The 12214-nt window shown below is 37.2% G+C and overlaps 1 protein-coding gene across 34 annotated transcripts in view; it reads right to left on the bottom strand.

The window, feature by feature from the left end:
* The window catches only part of Pbrm1 (polybromo 1), a 126646-nt gene that overhangs the window by 58388 nt on the left and 56044 nt on the right, over positions 1–12214 (bottom strand). For 17 of the 34 annotated variants that reach the window (XM_070018554.1, XM_070018544.1, XM_070018561.1 and 14 more), the window contains 4 exons: positions 11764–11861; positions 9062–9106; positions 3964–4240; positions 1705–1810 (listed from right to left, as the gene is read on the bottom strand). In XM_070018554.1, coding sequence (XP_069874655.1) covers positions 1705–1810; positions 3964–4240; positions 9062–9106; positions 11764–11861 — 526 coding nt within the window. The remainder of the gene's footprint in view (positions 1–1704; positions 1811–3963; positions 4241–9061; positions 9107–11763; positions 11862–12214) is intronic. The other 17 variants (XM_070018557.1, XM_070018551.1, XM_070018563.1 and 14 more) reach the window with 1 other exon arrangement.

The raw sequence follows: 12214 nt of genomic DNA, 5'->3' as shown, positions 1-12214 counted from the left end.
TAAAAATAATTTAGAAAAAAGAACAGAAAAAGGATATAGGAAATAAATGTAGCACAATCCTGGAAATGCTGAATAACAGGGAAATATAAATCCATTGTACTTTTCTTTATATTGTATATATTTCAAGATTGTTTTTACAAGAAAACAGAGAAGCTAAAAATTATCATTCCCTATCAAAATTGCCTTTTTCTGTAAATATATTATTTAGATAATTAGTTAGATTACTTTCCTAACTCCATTTATGGAATTCTAGCTTTTAAAGATACTGTAAGCTGGGCATGGTGTACCATATCTATAATCTTAGCTACTTGGGACACAGATGTAGGAAAGTCTCCAGTTCAAGGCCAGCCAGGGTATGTCTCAGGTGGCAAAGTGCTTGCCTATGAAATCCTGGGTTCAAGTCTTAGTATTGATTTTAAAAAAGCATTATATCCCTACAAAGTAGGATAATTTTTGCAAACCTATGTATGCTTTTACAATTTCATGAAAAGATAAATGCCTTAACAGCAAGGAGTCATCACTTAGTAATTCCCCAAAGCAAATGTGAAATTCACTTTAAAGTTATTTCATAGAAAAAGATGTTAACTTTCTCCTTTTCAGCACACATAACTCCAAAGAATACCTGACAATATCACTATCTTTAGCTTTATTTTTATACTTTCAATAAGGCAAAAAAGTAGTTCACTAGTTTTAATTACTTTTGCTGTCTTCCTTTACAATTTTTTTTTTGTCAGTCATGAGGCTTGAACTTGGTCTGGGCACTGTCCCTCAGCTCTTCAGCTCAAGGCTAGTGCTCTACCACTTGAACCCCAGCATCATTTCTGGCTTTTTCTGTTTATGTGATGCTGAGGAATAGAACCCAGGGCCTTATGCATGCAAGGCAAGCACTCTACCACTGAGCTACCTTCCCAGCCCCTTCCTTTACAATTTTTTAATATAATCACTATCCAGAGTGCACTTAAATGGTAGGTTAGTCTCTAACTTCTCAAATTCTGTTTAATAGCAGCTGCTGCGATTAGTATTTCATTCTAGTAATTACTGTATAAACAACAAAATACTTCCAAATACACTTTCAGGTAGATATCTAATATAGAATGTATGTTCTTCCTACTTAATGCTTATAAAATGCTCACTGCATTCAAGAAAGCAAGTAAAACCTGACATCATATTCTGGTCTTCCTCTCCCACTATTATGGTTTGGACATTAACTGTTAAGACTCCTAGGTGATGATATAACCACTTAGAGTTGACTAGACCAGATGGGGTCAAACTTTGGTGGCATTATTGGGAAAGGATTTAAGATAGGGGCTGGTTTAAGGAAGTATGCCACTTTGTGAAGGATATCTTGTCCCTAGCTTCTCCAAGTCTTTCTCTTTTTCCTGTTACAAGGAAACTTTTCTCCTCCATGCACTTTTGCCATGATATTCTCACTGTGGCCCAGAAGCAATGGTGTTACTCTCCATGGACTAAAAGCCAAAATAAATCCTCCTCTTAGGTATTTGGTCACAGCAAGAAAAAACTTAACCTTCTCCCTCCCTACCCCTTCACAGTTTACTTAAAACACAGTAAAAGACAGTGATTGAGCAAAGAGGCTTCATGCTAGAATTTCAGTGTATAAAATATATTCACTGTTTAACTAAATATTATTTCAGAAATAATATCTTGATAGACTAAACCAAATAACAAACTCTGAGGGAGCCTTACTCAGCTTGAGTTTGGGAGAAGCCATGTCGTCATCATCAGGCAGAGGGCCCAGCTCTTTCCTCTTATCCTTGAGTAACTTCTCCAGGATATGCGCATCATTGTAAACCTACATTCCAAAGATAATTTTCTTTAAAAAAACTTCTGTTAAGGTAACATACACCTGTAAAGCAGAGTTTATTTTGCTGGGAATGACGGTACATGCCTTCAACCCCAGCACTTGGGAGTCTAGAGGCAAGAAGGTTTTGAACTGAAGGCTGGTCTGAGTTGCATATTGAGACCTTTCTCAAAAAGCAACAAAAAGCAAAATGACAAAATTAAATTAAAAATAAGAAATAGATTTTAAATACATGATTTAGAATAGCTGTAGCTATGAACTGCTTAGGCTCTCTGTAAAACAATATCATCAATACCTCATGGGAAGATCTAAGCAGTGAATGATACTGTTTTTAAGCTTCCTATGTGATTCTATTGTGCAGATAAGCATGCTAATGCCTGAGAACCATTGCTAGAATTTTTCCAGTTTTAGCAGAAATTCCAAAATACACTTATATGTGTTATTTTCTTAAAAGATGTATCTTTTCCTCTGGACCTTCAAGGTAGCTGACCTAACCCAAAGTAAATTAGAGATTAAAAAAACCTCTCTAAAGACCAAGTCAAGGGCAGTATTATGTGGCTATGAACAAGTTTACTCACCTAATGGCCCTGCTGCCACAACTGCCTCCTCCTACCTTCCCTTGACTACCCACCATAATAGTGACTGAAGGAAGAAGTGCTATCTCTTCTCTGGCCACCTTTTATAGGGAGAGCTTTTATTTAAACCAGATATAGCAAGGTGGGGCAGGAATCAGTGATTTTTGAGGGTAGTATAAACCCCTATTTTATATGAAGGACCATTTTTTTAATCTACAAATATCTTTATGATATATATTTTATTTATTTATTTATTTATTTATCTTTTGTTGGTCGTGGGGCTTGAACTCTGTCCCTCAGCTCTTCAGCTCAATGCTAGCACTCTATCACTTGAGCCACAGCGTGACTTCCTGCTTTTTTTTTTATGTTTATGTGGTGCTGAGGAATGCATGCAAGGCAAGCGCTCGACCTCTGAGCCACCTTCCCAGCCCTATAATATATATTTTAATATATGAATGTATTAGAATGATTTGAAAATGTTAATTTGAGAGATTTAAAGTAGACAAGAGATATGAAATACATATCAACAAATCAAAACAATATATCAAAAAAGGAAGACTTACTTAACTATACTGATAGAGAACTGAAATCATGGTCTGGGAATATAGCTGTGTGGTTGGTAGAACATGCTTATTCTAAACAAAGCCCTGGTCTTGATCCCCAGAAGAAAAAATAAAAATAAGACAGATTTTTAATAATAAATAACTGGTTTTCCTTTGATGGCTTATTTGGTATCATGCACTGTTCTAAATACCAGTATATACTATCAACACTAGGACACATGGTACTAGTATTCCAAAAGTATAGATGAGGAAACTGAAATCTAGGAAAGATAAATTACTTACATAGGGACTGGCAAAGCAAATTATAATTTCTGAAGTTTTATACTTTAAAATGTACTCTCTCCCATTTTAAACAACAAAAACCATATATTAATACCTAGTCATCAAGAATAATGTAGGTGGGGGCTGGGAAGGTGGCTCAGTAATAGAGTGCTTGCCTTGCATGCATGAGGACCTGGGTTCAATTCCTCAGCACTACATAAGCAGAAAAGTCGAAAGTCGTAAAGTGCTAGCCTTGAACCGAAGAGCTGAGGGACAGCGCCCCCCACCCCCAAAAGTAATAATAATGTAGGTATAGACTGGTCTCATAAAATGTATTACTGTACTAGCATTCAAAGAAAATATAGGCATGGGATGGAAAAACTGAGAGTGAGGGAAGGGGTAACATTGTTCAAAAAGAAATGTACTGTTTACCTAATTTATTTATTTATTTTTTGGGGGGGTCCAGTTGTGGAGCCTGAACTCTGGGCCTGGGCGCTGTCCCTCAGCTCTTCAGCTCAAGGCTAGCGCTCTACTACTTGAGCCACAGCGCCACTCCCGGCTTTTTTCTTTTTGCTTATGTGGTGCTGAGGAATCAAACCCAGGGCCTCAGGCATGCAAGGCAAGCGCTCCACCACTGAGCCAACTTCCCAGCCCTGTTTACCTAATTTATGTAACTGCAATCCCTTCTCAAAAAATTAAAGAAAAAAAAAATATATTTACTTTAGAAACACAATCCAATCCTTACCTGGGAGCCCTCCTCATTATAGTGCCTAGCATTGCGGAACATGAGTTTCATGTCTTCTATCATTCCCTCTTCACCTGAGTATTTGTCATTACGAATATTATGCTCAATTATTTTCAAGTCCATTGGCTCTAAGATGATTTTATAATAATCAGGATAGTCCTTCTTGGATGGCTTAACCATAAAGAGATCACAAAGTCTTCTGCCCGAACCTGGCTCTCGAGCTTCAAGAACAACATTGAATAAAATTTTCATTCGCTGTTTTCTTATGTTCTTTTTACTGTTGAAGGGGGGAGGTAGAAAAGGGGGAAATGACATGTTCAGTTCTCTTTATACAGGATAAATGTGAAATAAAACAAATTAATTTTTTGGGCAGGTGCTTCACAATGACTATTGCAATAATTACATGTGTCACAAATATACTAAAAATGCTGGAAGCTATAAGCAAATATCAGGTAAATTTTTAAAATAGTTAAAATATACTGATCCTGGCAGACAGACCAGTAGACAAACCTGTTTAGAATTTCATGAAATGTAGTATTGAAAACATCTTGTCTGACACCAAAAGAAAATGATGTCCTATAATTGACTAAAATTTTTAAGATAACTAAAGCAAAAGTGCAATAAAATTTGCTATTTCCTATTACTACAACCATCTTAATTGCCAAGGAAGATTAAAACAAACAAACAAACTCATCTTCATCTCCAGCACAAACAAAGCAAAAAACAACCTAACAAGGAAAGTGTTCCATGTCTTAAGGCAGCCACTCCCAATCAAGATATTCCAGTTGCCAGAAAACACAAGACTGTCCACCAGCTTGGTGTCTGAATAGTAGGTATAAATCTCTTTTGCTTTGGTCATGTCAGGGTCAGTTTCAACATTTTCCTTCTACCATCATCATCATACAATACCAACTTAGCTTGGAGTAGCCTATGAATCATGTAAGAGGTCTCTATAGAGTAAATTTTTATCCTTAAACATAAATATTTCTCTTTTTTTGGTGGTAATGGGGATTGAATCCAAGGTCTCTCCTATCCTAGGCCTAATAAGCAAGTCCTCTACCACTTGCACTGTATACACTGCCCTGAATTTGCCCCAAATGAGGTATGATGCTAAGAACCTGATATTAGTATAGAATAAATATGATGGACCACAGCTGGGCACTAGAATTCAAACAAGGCAGATGATTACATGTCCTAATAGTAGAGAAAGCTGACTCAAAGAGGCTAAATGATCATGTCTAAGATGAGTTGGTGAGTTAATTATTAAAGGAGATGATTTTCCAATAAGACTTCTGGGTCAACAGTTCTTATATCTTCTGGACACTGATAAAGAAATTCTAGCCAGATTCGAACCAGATGTTTCCAAGTAATAGGAACCTATTAAACAATGACATTACTTTCTATTCAACAAATATTTGCTAATGACATGGTTTGATTATGGGGACTGACTTAAAGTAAGACTCAAAAATTTAGCACTGAAGTACTAAATTTATCAGATCTCACCAATCAAGTCAGAATGAAATCATTCACATTACAAGAATTTCAGGCATAAACACATCAATGAAAGATTGACTCAGTCTGGCGCTGGTGGCTCTCATCTATAATCCTAGCTACTCAGGAGGCTGAGAGCTGAGGATCAGCGTTTGAAGCCAGTTAGAAGCCAGACCTGGCCAGAAAGTCTATGAGACTCTTATGTCCAACAAACTACTCAAAAAAAGCTGGAAGTAACACTGGCTCAAGTGGTAGAGTGCTGGCCTTGAGCAAAAAGCAGCTCAGGTACAGTGCCCAAGCCTTGGGTTCAAGCCCAGGACTGGCTGAAAAAAAGATAGCTTTAGACCAGGAATCAGCTCTATTCCCTTCTAGGATTCTCCATACCACTCTCAATTACCATTAGACTTTTCTATACGTATATCTACCCTTGTACCAGCTCTCCCCCACCATGTGCCATGGCCTTGTACTCTCACTTGGCTTTTTCTCTCAGCATTCTACCACTTGAGTACCACCTCCACTATGTAGTCTTTTCTGTATGAAGCAACAAATATTCTAACCTGGGACTGAACCTAGGGCACATCTTTATGAGGTTTTCAAAGAGAAGGGCAAAGTTTAAGCTGAATTTTGCCAATAAACAATAGCATCATATCCATTCTTCGAATGCCAATAATACTAATATTTGGTAGTTTGGGGTTTTTTTTTTGTCAGTTGTAGGGCTTGAACTCTGGGCTTGGGTGCTGTCCCTGCGCTCTTCAGCTCAATGTGAGTTTGAGTCACAGCGCCACTTCTGGTTTTCTAGTGGTTTATCGGAGATGAGAGTCTTATGTGGACTTTCTTGCCCAGGCTGGCTTTGAACCATGATCCTCAGATCTCAGCCTCCTGAGTAGCTAGGATTATAGTCATGAGCCACCGGCGCACGGCAATACTTGGCAGTTTTTAATGAGAAATAAGCAGAATGTGAAATCTATTATGTGTAAGAAATTGTTTTAATCTAGTTACTATACTTCACTATTTTGATACTTATAGTACCATGGTATCCTTTCTCCATTTGTATAAGAGAATGATGATGTGATGTATAATTAGATAATATGGAAATGGTTTCGTCTTCTTTTTTTTTTGTTCATCATGGAGCTTGAACTGTGGGCCTAGGCACTGTCCCTGAGTTCTTCTGCTCAAAGTGAGTGCTCTACCGATTGAGTCACAGCACCACCTCCAGTTTTCTAGTGCTTAATTGGACGTAAGAATCTCATGGACTTTCCTGCCCGGGCTGGTTTTGAACCATGATTCTCCGATCTCAGTTTCCTAAGTAGCTAGGATTACAGGTGTGATCCACCAGTGCCTGGCTGTATAAGTGTTTTGTGTAAGTATCTTTCATCCTCAAAAAGGTCTCTATCCTCAAAAGCACACAAAACTTCTATTATGAAGATCACTTATGACCTCCTCCAAACAAATCCAATGTTGTTACTGTTTTAATTTTTTCTAGATTTTTATGTTGCTTTTGGTACTGAGAACTACTGTCATTCATTTTAACTTGGCTACCAGGAAAAATTCACAGCTAAATTTCATACTCATTCATAATAATTAGATTAGCTTTGATGGCTAGTATGTTTACTTTGTATCTTTCCAATATATACTTTTTGAATGAAGCAAACTTCATTACAAAAAGATAGTTCTCTATTTGATTCTTTCTGGCTTCCATTTTCAATGTCACTTTGATTTTCAGATTCTTCTTAGAAGCCTTGTAGTTATCCTCTATCTCCTTCAAAGCATTTACTGTTAACATTGATTCTTCTCCATTTTTGGAAAGATACATAAAAATTGGCATAGTAATCAATAATTAGGGACTTAAATGCTTTAAGTTTGTTTTTTTTTTTTTTGAGATAGTGTCATGCTACCTTTTGCCAGGGTTAACCATGTGGTGCAGTTCTCCCATCTCTTCTTTCTGAATAGATAAGATTATAGGTATACGTCAAGTGTTTGGCTCTTTTTATTTTAAATCATCACCTTTGAACATACTAAAGAAATTTTTTCTTTCTTTTTTTTTTGGAAACAAGGTCTTAATATGTAGCTCAAGCCAGCCTCAAAAACACGATCCTCCTGCCTCAGCCTCCTGACTGCTGAAATTACAAGTGCATGCCACATCTGGCTAAAATAAATCTTAAGGAAGCTCAAAATTAGAGTCATTCATTATTGTGCACTCAAGAGGCCATACTTAAGAGTATACTACTAAGTCAATGGTTATATACCACTGTAATTAACTCTGAATAGCTTATGGTATCAATGTGTAGATCACATCTTGCAAGGGGAAACTAGGTGGAGAAATAATCTTTCCTAAAGCTATTTAAGTCACATATTTATATCTATTTATGTATCATGACTTATGCAATTGTTTTACTACACTGTTCTCACATAATGTCCAACTTGCCTCCTTTCCTGGCACTAAATTGCTTACAAGTAGAAAAGATCATTCAATGTTCACCTTTTAGAGAAGTCTGATATTCTGTAAGCAACTAACACTCTAAAAAACAATATAAGATGTCATGAAAAATATGAAAACAAAAGCACCTAAACAATTATCATTAGCACTGTAACAGGAAAACTCACAGGCTGTTCTAAAAATCATTTAGTAACATACTAAAGAATGGATACCTTTTTGTGTGTGTGTGCCAGTCCTGAGGCTTCCACTCAGGGCCTGAGTGCTGTCCTTGAGCTTTATTTTTTTCTTTTCCTTAAGGCTGAAGAAATTGGAGCCACAATTCTAGCTCCAGCTCTTTGGTAGTTAGAGATAAAAGTCGCATGGACTTTACCGCCCATGTTGCTTTGAATTACAATTCTCAGATCTCAGCTGCCTGAGTACCTAGGATTATAGGTATGAGCTCCAAAAATGAATACTTTTGTTTTTTGAGTCCGTAGTAGGGCTTGAACTCAGGGCCTTGACACTGCCCCTGAGCAATTTCTGCTCAAGGCTAGCACTCTATCACTTTGAATCACAGGGCCACTTCTGTTTTTGAGTGGTTAGAGATAAGAGTCTTCTCGGGACTTTCCTACCCAGGCTGGCTTTGAACCATGATCCTCAGATCTCAGCCTCCTCAGTGGCTAGGATTACAGGCATGAGCCACTAGCGCCTGGCAAGAATGGGTACTTTAAAGAAGTAAGATGACAGGATCAGAGACTGAAGAAATGACAAGAAGCACAAAGCCAACACAATGTCTGAGTGTCCACTTCTATTGACACTATCTGGATTGACAATGTTGATTTTGATCAGTAAAAGACATTGCTGGGAAGGAATCAGCACCCACCAGCTAGTTACTAGCAATGCCAAGTCTTTACCTTTTGCAACAGAAGCATAGCCACAAAGATTGGTGAAGGGACTTTCTGTTCCTGGAAGAGCTAGCAACAAATTAAGGGTAGCACTGAACATTACAGAAGCTAGCTAATTCTGATGTAACTAGATTTCTGAACTACTTGCTATATTCGAGAAAGAAATTGGCGTCCCAAATACTTTTTTCATATGTTTAAGGCATTAGCTTTCATCTTGTTATTACTGACCATGTCACAAAAGTTACATTTTTCAAAGTATGTTTATGCATAAAAAAGGACTGCACACCTGGAGAGCCTCCTGAGACCCAACATCTCACTGTCATGAGTGTTCCTGGGAAAGCAGAAACAAACATTACATGTGAAGAAAAACAATATAAGTAACATTGGAGGGCATGCATAAACCAAACATGGTTGAGAAAAGAGGATATTTTTAGTCCAAAGGATGTAAAATCATAATAGTTGGAACATTTCAACAACAAAAAAACAAAGATTTTTGGGGAGCGGAAGAGAAAGAATGCATTCCAATATTGAATATACCAATAATCAAAACTTTCCACACTGTAGTGAAAGAATCATATACACTACTTATGAGTCAAGTCAAGAAGTACTTGGAAAACTTGACCCTGTCTTCTCTGGCCATATTTTACCTTACAGATTGCAGTTTGCCCGTTTCTTACTATGAAAACTTCTCAACTTTCTAGGAAGTTCATCAGGTAAGACTTAACTCTCTCAGTCTTTTAATGTCCATTTGTGCCTGTGTCTGAAATCTGGGTTTGTTCTTTCATTGATATTTTGTGTTTTTCACTTTGTTACATAAATAATTTTCAAGGAAACCTGCTTATAATGAGACTTTTTGTCTGAAATAGTATTTTATTATTGTAAGAACACAGAGCTTTGTTTTCTTTCTACTGGAGTTCCAAGGGCAATAACTTTAACTTAATCTACTTGAGTGTCTCACAAACTAAAGGCCATAGAAATATGTAACTTCTAAGGATCTGCTCTGGGCTAATTAATGCTTCCTTGTAACTGTTTTCTTAATACTCAACTAATTTCAGATCTCTCTTTCAGCTAGTGTGGTACCAACTGTACCATCACTTTGCCTCCATTACCTTCTTTTGCCTGAGAAGTTTTTATCTTTGCCTGGTGACTGATCTGGAAAACACAGGTGATGCTGAAGTAGTTATATAATTACACTCAAAGATGTTCTTGATTTGATGTCTCTGATCTGGTTTCACTTTTTTTTTTCCTCCGTTGTCCCTGGTATAACAAGGAATTAAGAACTTGGAAGGATGAAATTCATAGGCCAGTAATGGAGGAGACTCAGGATACACCAATCAATTTAGTTACCTTGGCATAGCATTGCAAAGTTATTTTCAAATCTAATTTTTTTCCCCATATGCTCTTGAAGAGAGGGAAAAACAGGACAGCTTCTCTTTTCTAAAGCACTTCCAATCTTAGTGGATCTGTTTTTTTTTTTGGTTTGTTGTGGGGTTTGAACTCTGGGCCTGGGTGCTGTCTCTGAGCTCTTCAGCTCAAAGCAAGCTCTCTACCACTCATTGAGCCACAGCACCACCACTTCTGGTTTTCTGGTGGTTAACTGGAGATAAGAGTCTCACGGGCTTTGCTACCGGGCTGGCTTTGAACTGTGATCCTCAGATCTCAGCCTCCTGAGTAGCTAGGATTACAGGCGTGAGCCCTCAGCGCCCAGCCTTAGTGGATCTTTTAACACATATACAGAATGGTGTCAATTGCTAATAACTTCATTCACTTTCTAATTTGTCAAGCCCTACTATTCGTGATTAGATTACTTCTTGTTTAAGGTATCCTCCTTGGATTGACTGCTGCTGCAAAGATTTTATGGCAGTTAGGGAGAATATAGTATTCTACAATGATCAAGACAGAGAAACTCCATGTGGGAGACATAGATAAGAGAGATGGTCTTACACAATTCCTTATAGGAGCCCAGCTTCAGAATCTCACAATAAGGTCCCCTTCCACAAAATCCAGTAGAGAAAGAAAGGGTCAGGGAAACTGGCAGAAAAGTTACAAAGGAAAAGGCAAAAACAGAGCACTCAAACATCTAGCTTAACAGTTTATGAACTATAAGTTTTGATTTGATACACTTTTTTTCTCTAGTACCAGGATTTGAACTCAAGGGCTCAAACTGATCAGCTTGTTTGCTCACAACTACAGCTTACCTACTTTAGCCATGCCATCAATCTGACATTTTGCTAGTTAATTTGATATGTAGTTTCATAGACTTTTCTGCCTGGGCTGGCTTTGAATGAAGATCCTTTGTGCCTCAATCTCTTGAGTAATTAAGATTACAGGTGTCAGCCATCAAGCCTAGATGATTAGATATTCTTTTTTGTAGTTTGTTTTTGTTGACAGTCCTGGGCTTGAACTCAGGATCTAGGCACTGTCACTGAGCTTCTTTTGCTCAAGGCTCCTCAGCTCTTCAGCTCAAGGATAGCGCTCTACCACTTGAGCCACAGCACCACTTCTGACTTTTTCTGTTTATATGGTATTGAGGAATCAAACCCAGGGCTTCATGCATGCTAGGCAAGCACTCTACCACTAAGCCACATTCCTAGTCGATGATTAGATATTCTTAAAGCCAGAAATAAAGATCAAGTTAACAAAGAAAACCAAAGGGTCAGAGCAATGACTTTCTTCACTTCAGTGACAGAACACCAATTTTCATCTTTCCTTCTCTAATTCATATTTGGTTTTTGTAATTCATTACGTAGAAATTAACTAAATTAAATGTTACTGGATAATAAAAGGAATATCCTGTTTGGCCAAACTACCTGTGTAAGACATTCTTCTTTGACATCTGAAAGCAATATGAAACTTTTATTTTTTAAGCTAATTATCCAATTTACAAATGAATTTTAAAAGAAAACATGTTTTGAATTTGTACTTTATAGTTTAAAGCATTCTTTTTGTACTTATTTAAAGTAATTAGGAACTGAGATGAACATATACCTTTTTCTTTTGGCGCTACCAGTATCAGAGGTCGCTGAAGAGATCATGCTGTCTCCATCTTCAATGTCGTCTCTCCTGGCAAGCTCTTTCTTCTTTGCCTATAACAGAGCAGATCCCAGGACTTACACTCACTTTGCCAAGCATTCCTATGAATCTATAAACATTAATAAGCTAGATACAAAGAAATAGTTGTATTGTCAAAGCTCATAGAATTCACAAACATTACTGACCATGAAAATGACAATTAGCCTTGAAAAGGTTAAAATGTGTTTCTGACTTTAAGTATCACTATCCCACAATACTGTGAAATTTGTGAAATTTATGTAATCACTTAATCTCAATAAAAATTATTTAAAAAACTAGATATAGCAAGGAATGTGTTGGAGGTGATGAAACTGAATGGATTTATTAATTGGATTAATTAATATGTTTGGTGATACAACAATGAACC

The sequence above is a fragment of the Dipodomys merriami genome, unplaced genomic scaffold (assembly GCF_024711535.1).
Source record: "Dipodomys merriami isolate MVZ:Mamm:240054 unplaced genomic scaffold, mDipMer1.0.p SCAF_13, whole genome shotgun sequence".
In the NCBI taxonomy this organism is placed as follows: Eukaryota; Metazoa; Chordata; class Mammalia; order Rodentia; family Heteromyidae; genus Dipodomys; species Dipodomys merriami.
This window is presented reverse-complemented; position numbering and strand designations above follow the sequence as displayed.